This window comes from Lithobates pipiens, unplaced genomic scaffold, assembly GCF_037356315.1.
Source record: "Lithobates pipiens isolate NorthernLeopardFrog02 unplaced genomic scaffold, aLitPip1_a1.2 Scaffold_18, whole genome shotgun sequence".
Lineage (NCBI taxonomy): Eukaryota > Metazoa > Chordata > Amphibia > Anura > Ranidae > Lithobates > Lithobates pipiens.
In genome coordinates, this window is record NW_027507758.1 from 292,091,372 (window position 1) to 292,100,878 (window position 9,507).

Genomic DNA, 9,507 nt, shown 5'->3' on the forward strand with positions numbered 1-9,507 from the left:
GAATATTTCTCTTTAAGCCTAGATGTACAATCTGCTCTAATTCCTTTCTGCATCTAAATACCGGATGCACGTTTTAATATAAGATATTTGCACTTTATGGAATAATTTTCCCCTTTTACTTAGAGTTACTTATGTTGATATATAAACACATGATTTTTGGAATTTAAGTTTTTAATACACTGGGTACTATTTTTTAGCACAAGGCACTTTAATTTTTATTTAAGATAGGCTAGTTGATTTATAGCTAGATTTTATTTCTTCCAGTATTAGGCTCTTTATATTTATATCTAGTTCAGGTAGCGCAACACCATCTGTTTGATTTTCACTGTCATAGACATATGATACCTTAATTTCTGTAAGTTATGTTTGCGCTATTAAAATAACTTTAATATATATATATATATATATATATATATATATATATATATATATATATATATATATATATATAATATTGCACTAGTGCGCCTCCCTCCCTCTCTCTTTTACATTGCTCACAGAGTACCTTGGATACGCTCTGGGGGTGGCCTGCACCTGAATTTTTCCTAAAGCATACATGGACAAATTCCAATCAAAACACAAAAATGACAATATCAAACTGAACTATATCACAGGCGTTCTCATTGTCGTGCGCTGGGTAAACCCTTTCTTCAAAACATTCATCGCAACAGTGAAGTAATCCTGTAATCAATAACGTTCATTACCATTTCATCTCCCAATTTAAAGTCTCTGCAAATGTATAAAAATAACACAACAGCGTTGTCATTTCAATAACACTACAACCTTTAGGCCTCTCAGGGCCACTAACTCCCCTCGACACATTACTGGTAATCAGAAATAAATGCAAATCTGTCAATGCTGTGGATTTTTTCCTTGCTGTGCTGTTAATCAGCATGATGTAATGAGTAGGCAGAGACAGTTTGTGAGGGTTTAATGTGTTTGCTTACTAATTGCTCTCCCTTTTCAAAGAAAGAAGCTTAAAATTAAACGTCTTAATTGTTTTTTTTTATTTTTATGCTCTATTTTCACATAATTTTCTGTTTTATGTGAGCGTGCTGTAAAATTTACACTGTTTGCAACTGTAGTACTAAAACAGATTTTTTTTTCTTGTTTTCTTTCTTTAAGCACTCCACATCTCGTCTGGGTTACCAAAGCAATGTTCAGGGAACCTCTCAGCCCACCAATACCTTGGGCTACTCCACAACATCTCAGCAAAGTTCACAATACCATCAATCTCACAGGTACTAGGAAGATCGGCTGTTAAACAAATACAGCACATTGCACAGGCTCCAGTTTAATGAAGCAAAGATCATCATCTACAATTATCTAGGATGTTGAAAGAATACTATAGGGTCTTCAGAACTTCAACTGTGTTCAATGTCAAATGACATTATCAAGAGTTTGGAGAACCTCCATTAGTGATCTCCTTATACTTTCCTGTGTTTCTTGCAGTCACGTTTCTGAAAACGTGATCTGATGCCAGCACTTACTTGTTTGTCCTTTTAATTTTTTTTTCAAATATTTTTTTAAACAAAATATTCTTTGTGCAGCTTTTCCATGCCGTAGCATTGACAGTGAGCTATCAGGCTGCTGAATGGAACTTCATATTGTGTAAAATAATGCAAGATTTTGAGATGTGTATAGTTTTGTATTTGCAAAACCAAGACAAAGCAAAACGCAAATGCACCTTTTAAGCACTGTGTTCTGTTCACAGAACACTGCAGTTTTGCGTATGGATGTCAAGAAAAGGAACGTTTACTGTTCCAAATTTACTATCTTACTTTTATGTTTTTTAATTAACAGAAATATAAGAAAAATATCAATGAGCCTGCATCAGGAATGGTGATATGAATGCAGGACCCAACTCAGGAGTGGCTGAAGTAATTTAAACGGTAGTACAATTTATCTGTACAATTCAACCATTAACTTATTCATACAAAAATGTACATCTAATCTGCAGCTTAATGCATCGCTGGCTCTTTATTAACTCTAGCAAAAGGTAAACCTTGCAGTTGCTTCACCAGTGCATTTCTCAGTGAATTAAAAAGTATTTGCCAAAATTGTGCAATATGTAAACTTCACTGAAAAAAAGGAAAAAAGGGTACCAGCAAATTTCTCCACTTCAGTTCATCTAAGCAGAATAGAGGTAGGGCCTGACAAGGAATCTAAATAAACAGTAAATTTAATCTCTCCGTCTCCCAGGATGCATGACTAGCGTGGACAGGACTTTTGTCACAAACAATATAACTAGGGAGTGACTAGGGGTTTAATAAATAATTTTACGCTGAGTAGTGTTAGGGTTTCAGGAATCACAAGACATGACAAACGCCAGAAAAAAAAGCCATCTGCAGTTATGTTCTTGTGTCAGTGCACAGTTTTTCTACTTTTATTATAGTAAGAAAAAACTTCACTTTTTTGCAAAATAAACACTAGCTAGATTGCTTCATAAAAAAAAAATGCTTTGTGACATGTTGAAAATGGTTAGTCGCCATTCAGAAAGCTGTCAGAATAGAGCTTGTACCCCAATTTGCATCAAGGACTTTAGTCCCTCAAGTCCAAGAAGGGGTAACTGGAGTCTAGGATCCCACTGGTAGGTCTTCAAGTCAAATTACCAATATTGGTTTTAAAATGTACCAAGAGAACAACATATTCGCTGTGAGTTATGCACTTTGCATGACCTTCATGTAATGTGTAGTTCAGAATAGTCATTTGTTAGCAGTTTACTCCTTTATGTATTATTGGTCTCCTGAGTTACAGTGAAATGCATGATTATAAGGGTGTACTAGCTACTTTTATTGGTTGAAGTGGTTTTCTAGGCTGAGCCAATATTAACACTGCAGCAAGCAGGTCTCTAGAAAATGTTGCATCCTTTGGTCTGAGGCACTACAGGTCCCTCATGCATAAATGTTTCTGAGGTAAGACTTCTTCTGAGTAAAAGTTAGTAACCAACAAGGTTCTCTTTTTTAAAAGCGAATCACTTTGGCCAGACAAAGTGAGTAATTACTACAGTGTGATACTGGCAGGGAGATTCTGTGCAAATCCTAACTGCACACGATCCAGTGCTGCGGTCAAGGGGTAGGTGGGGTGGGGCTGGTGGGGAGACAAAAACCCTATCTTTACACGATGGTGGTCTTCAGCTTCTGCCTGCATTGCACTACACAGGGGGAGATGAAGCCACCAGGAAAAAAGCAGTGGTGATGCTTGAATTGACAGGAAATATGTACCTTCTCATTCAGAAAAGGACAACTATTCTGTAGTCCTGTGGAACAAAGAAAGACCTACAGACAAAATAGACTGTGACCTGTAACCAGTAGTATGGAACACTCTTACTTTGTTTCACAGATTTCTTGTGAGTTTAGTTGTGCAGAGAGGTAAAAAAAGAGGAAAATCATGTTTATTGCTGTGAGCAAAAAGGACAGGTCTTACATCAGATACTTTAATAGAAGGATCCTGTTTGCCTTATACCTGAAAGATAAAACAGGTTCAAAATGTATCCACAACTTACAAACCTCAGCAGTGCTTCCTATAGACTGATATGCTGCTGTAAAATATAGAAATAGAATATTGTGCATCTAGTATACACATTTAACATAGGGATAGAGTACTCAATGATGTAATATATTCTGCCAGGATGGACACCCAAACTATTCATTGTTTACATACATGTAGTCATTATTTCCTTCTATGGTAGTTATCTGAAACAAGATTATGCTTGCTTGCCAAAGCATTGATTAGAAGATTGAAAGAATGATTCTGTTGTCTTGTGATCTTTTACAACCTTTGGTTGTAACTTTTACACATATTTATTCCTCAATATTTATTGTGTATTACATATTTTTTTAAAGCTAATGAAATATTTACATTTATTTTAAAACTATTCCTGCATTGTGTGATAGGCAAAGTATGTGTAAATTTATTCTGGATATACGTGTTTCTTAGTAACTTAAATATGGCATTTTATAACAGAGGGCTTTACCATTAAAATGTGTCTGAAGGAACTGTGTGTAATCTGTAACAAGCAATCTTCATTGTCTAAGTGTGATCAAGGAAACATAGGACACCTGCAGTCTTCTGAAACACAAATCATTGAGACAGAAGGCTACAAATGTAAAGTTGACAGACCAGGCCTTCTGCTTCACATGTAAAACATGCTTTCAGCAGACATGAAACTAATGACTGAGGAGCCAGTTCGGTGTTCTTTAAATGTTTTATTTGTAGACTTTACACAATAGGTGCCCCTAGTTCTTGGATCTTATTAGTAGGACTATTTGCCTATCTGTTACAGCAATGTCCATTAAAATATATCAGCTTGTCTAAATCTATGTCTCTTCCAAGACAATCCTGTTAAGTCTGGTGGAGGCTATCAGGGCCGGATTAACATAGGGGCTATTGGAGCTGCAGCTCCAGGCCCCTTTCTTAAGATAGGCCCATTTGCCCCAAAAAAAAAAAAAAATCAAAAAAAAAAAAGATTGACTTCAAGGATTGTAGCTCGACGATCAGGAGTCACAGAGACCCCACATTTGGGGGGTAGGTAGCTAAAGACCCACTCCAGCACTGGTTAAAATATGGGGCTGCTATCATCTATGGTTCCGGAGATACGGGGCTCCTTGCACAGCCTGTCAGAAGCTACATACAGAGCGGACAGTTTAAACACAATCTGGAACACTCTGCAGCAGACTGAGAGGATGAACTCACAGTGCTCATAATAATTATTTGTATATTACTTATGATAATTAACCCCTTGCCACCCAGGCCCATTCTGAGACTTCTCTCCTACATGTAAAAGTCATCATTTTTTTATGCTAGAAAATTACTCAGAACCCTCAAGCATTATATATTGTTTTAGCAGACACCCTATGGAATAAAATTGTGGTCTTTGCAACTTTTTATGTTACATGACATTTGCGCAGCAATTTTTCAAACTTTTTTTTGGGAAAGAAACAGTTTCATTCATTAAAAAAACCCACTAAAGTTAGCACTATTTTTTGTTGTGTACTAAGCGATGCTTTAAATTTTTTTACAGGTTACATGTTTAGAGTTACAGAGGAGGTCTAGTGCTAGAATTATTGCTCTCGTTCTAACGATCGTGGCGTATGTAACCTGTGTGTATCTGGCTCTGATACTAACCAGTGCCTACCCAGGGACTGACTAGTATCTCTCCCCAGCCTGTCCCCACACACCCTCTCACCTGCTGACCTGTGAATGGGGCAATCACTCCCGCAGTGTTATTGTGTTCTGCCAGTGAATACAATGATTAGTGTTGCTAACTATAGCTGGCAGCACTGATTGTTTTGGGGAAAACCTGACAGGCTGGTTGTACTCAAGTCGGTTAATAGGTTGACTTGTGTAAAACCAGCTAGCCCATACATAGATCGACTATGGCTGGTCTCTGCTTAATTGGTGTAATTTCAATCCATGTCTGGCCAGATTAACCACTACGCAGTCCCTAAACATCCTTCCACAAACCTTTACATTTTTCCTTCCCAGATTACTTCATCCTCCTCTCCCATACATAGTGCCCACTGTCATACTCTCCACACTTCTCTCCTATACATAGTGCCCACTGTCATACCCTCCACACTCCTCTCCTGTACATACTACTCACTGTCATACCCTCCATACTCCTCTCCTATACATAGTGCCCACTGTCATACCCTCCACACTTCTCTCCTATACATAGTGCCCACTGTCACACCCTCCACACTCCTCTCCTGTACATACTACTCACTGTCATTCCCTCCATACTCCTCTCCTATACTTAGTGCCCAGCGTCATACCCTCCCTCCACACCCCTCTCCTGTAATTACTGCTTACTGTCCTACTCTCCACACTTCTCTCCTGTACATAGTGCCCACTGTCATACCCTCCACACTCCTGTACATATTGCTCACTGTTATACCCTCCACACTGTTCTCTTATACATAGTGCCCAATGTCATACCCTCTACACTCCTCTGCTGAGCATACTGCCCACTGTCATACCCTTCACACTCCTCTCCTGTACATAGTGCCTTCTGCCATACCCTCTGCACTCCTCTCATGTACATAGTGCCCACTGTTAGACCCTCCACATTCCTCTCCCTCACCTGCACATACTTCCCACTTTTATACCATCCATACTCCTCCCCTATGCCTCTTACCAACAAAAACTGTTCTTTAAAATTATACTGAATATCCTCAATGTTACCAGCTCTAGAATGGGCACACTTTTGTCAGTTCAACTAAAGGAAATCTCACAGTCCTCATATTTGTTCTGCCCCATTATTAGTATTTATTTAATTTTGTAATTACTATTGTGATGTATAGAGGAACATAGGGGATGTCAGCTACTCTAAATATAGCAATTGTAAAAAAGCGTTCCTGAAAATATTTTTGAAATATTGACAACTATGCACTTAGGCCACAGGGTCAGTAGGGGGCCCCATGAGAGGCTCGTGATATTAAAGCAGTAGTAAACTTTTTGAACATTACTACTTTTTAGAGGCCCTGGGGTAGGTTATGCCATAATGTACAAGTATGCCCAGCATACTAGCACATTAGGGTACACTTAAATTGTCAGACTGAGCCCTCCAGTGCTGTTCTGTGATCAATCCGGTGGGGCCTGGGCACTAACATCTTCACCCGGTCTTCCTTCTGGCTTCTGTGCCTTCGGTCACTTGCCTTGGCCAGGCTGCATTGATGTCATTCCCACACATGCTCATGTGCATCCTCTTTCTCTCACCCCCCCCCCTTTCTCTCTCATCCTCCCTCCCTTACCCCTCACACCTCTTTCATCCCCTTTCTCTCTCTCTCAATCCTCCCTCTCTTTAATTTAATTTGTTATAACAAAAAAAATGTTTGCATTTTTATTTACTTATTGTTTATAAAAGGCCCTACCAAAATCCTCAGCACCAGGCCCAAGATGTTCTTAATCTGGTCCTGGAGGCTATGTCTCCTTATCTACTAGTTTAAGCTGTTTAAGCTTGCTTTTACATTTTAGACTTGTATTGGAGAGCTTGATTAGCTTCCACGGGCAAAAACAACCTGTGGCCGCTAGGCTGTAAATTGCCATTCACCCCAAAAGTGCAGGCACATCCAGGTGCCTACAAACCAGCTTTGATGTCCAGCAGAGTAAGCTGAGGTAGCGCTATAATTCAACTAGTGTCTAAGGTAGAAGGCTGGCCCCGTCATATTTTTGTTCTTGTTATTGGCTAGTGATGCCACCTGAAAGTCCCGTAGTGTGTATGTGGCATAAGAGATGCAGAGTATAAAGATAATTGTCGGTAAGAAAAAAAAGCTCACATATTCCACCCCTCTATTTAACAAAGTTCAGGGGAATCTCCTTTAAGGTGTAGCATGATGCTGGTTCTTAAGCAGTTATGAAAGAGCATTGGTAATTTAATGCTAATTATCTGGTTCATTGAGGCTGGGTCCACACTTGTTACAGACATCGCATGTGATTCGCATTGCTGTGCAGATCACATGCGATGTATGTGTGATGCAAATCGCATCGCATTCACACCAAAATGGTGCAGGACCTTTCTTTTGATCCACACTGGAATCAGATCACATGAGTGTTCAAACCTATTCAATCCTATTCCTGCACCATTTAACGGTTCACACTGCAATCTGCGAATCGATTTGGGGGTGTCATCAACTTTACATTGACACCCCCAGCGGTTCGCAGATGTCAGTGTGAACCAGTGTGCAATTCAGGCGCAATGCGGGAACCGCCAGTGAACCAAAGGGTTTCCCGCATCGCACCAGTGTGAACCAGGACTGATGCTGCTAACAAGGCACTGTGATGCTTTTAAAATCTTAATCATGACAGTTTTTGTTGTGCTACATCTAAAGTGTGTTATTCAGGGAATGTTTTTCTGCATTCAATTCTTGACAATCCCCTGTAATGATCATTTTGATACACAACAGTTCCTTATCACTGTTTAGCTGAATTTAGTTTCATTTTGGAGGTAAGGAACTTCAAGGTGTTTCACCTTTTGTTATAAGAAGAGCAGTGATTTCCTTTTAATTGTTAATACTGCAAAGCAGCATAATACATCTCCATGACATATTCTGCAAATACATCATTATAGCAAGTACATCTGTGCAAAGGTTTGTTTCATTTCCATTCTCCATATTGTAAGTGTGTGTTCATTTTTTTTAATTGGCCAAACTTCAGGCAGATAAAACACCATTTAATGCAATTGTGTAATCGTTTAACATATTTTCAAATACAGCTTGTATCAATTCCTGCATTTTCTTTCCCATTTTGCCATTTTTTGATCACCTGCATAAGATCACTAACTGAGAAAGGGAGGGTCAGCTGTGTCATTCAGTTAAGCTCTGTTGCATTGAGCAGTGACGTCTGTCTGACATAGGGAACATGCTCACAGTCAGGAAAAAAACCCACATAGGTGATCTTATTACATGTACAGCTGCTCTGTCATTTTTAAATCAGTGCAGGAAGATGACATCACTGTATTTCTTTACTGTAATATAGAAAGTGTTGTCACTTTCCAGAGTATGAAGTTTGGCAGGAGTGTGTGGGTCATAATAGTATTTAAAGTCTAAATACATTGGCAGATAAAATAGTTCTCGTATATGTGTTTAACTGTGTATTTAGCTATATGGATGGAATTTTAATAGAAAGTATAGTGAATTTTCAGTTAATATATTCTTTGTGATTCTCAGACTTAGTGTATAAGGTAAAGTTCTGTTGACTTCCACCATCCAATCATGTTTAAACAAAAACACTGTGCTTTTTTTATTCTCCTTGCATGATTGGATAGTCTTTGCAAAGTGAAACTTTACCACATTCACTAAGATCAGGGCAACATTCCCTTGTACAGTGAAACTTAACTTGTAAAGTGAGCAGTGAGTTTGCATTTGGTAAATCAACCTCACCGCTCCATATCAAGATTGCACAATAATAACTGATTTCACCAACAGATAAAACTGCAGAGTAGACCTTCAACTATCACTTACCCATTAAATGTGCTTTCTTCTATATAAGAAAGAATTGATTGCTGTCCCCCGGGGTGGCAATCAAACACCCCGAATAAACATGTGCCACATCCTAACAAATTGAGAAAATGGAATAATAGGAAAAATGGACTTTAACGGCACATATAGAAAAATATAACACATTTTTAACAATTCACATAAATTACAAACGTATGAAGCACAGATTTAATGAAACACATAGTTTGTACATAGAAAAGGACCCATTGATTGGCCCAAGGAGAATACTACTTGTATACTTCCTGTAGGGCTATACTATTTGTATCAGAAAAAGTCCACAGTGAGATACAGCATTGACTGTTAGGTATTCAAAGGTCCTTCAAGAATTTAAAAATGCTCTACATGTTTTCGCGACTGTAGTTGTCAATTCTTCAGGAGCTTCTGTATTTCTACTTAGAGAAATAAACTTCAATTAGAGTGAGATATAGACAATAGGATGTACAGTTATTATGGTGCATATACACAAGCAAAACCATATACATAAAATATATGAACTCACCACGAATGG

The 9,507-nt window shown here is 38.5% G+C and overlaps 1 protein-coding gene across 5 annotated transcripts in view; it reads left to right on the top strand.

Moving 5' to 3' along the window:
* CDK19 (cyclin dependent kinase 19) overlaps nucleotides 1-4,003 on the top strand; it is a 310,045-nt gene extending 306,042 nt beyond the window's left edge. For 4 of the 5 annotated variants that reach the window (XM_077487115.1, XM_077487116.1, XM_077487112.1 and 1 more), the window contains 2 exons: nucleotides 1,126-1,241; nucleotides 1,804-4,003. In XM_077487115.1, coding sequence (XP_077343241.1) covers nucleotides 1,126-1,241; nucleotides 1,804-1,846 — 159 coding nt within the window. In that variant the 3' untranslated portion in view covers nucleotides 1,847-4,003. Of the gene's footprint in view, nucleotides 1-1,125 lie in introns of all 5 variants that reach the window. The other variant, XM_077487113.1, reaches the window with a different exon arrangement.
* Nucleotides 4,004-9,507: the final 5,504 nt, after the last annotated feature.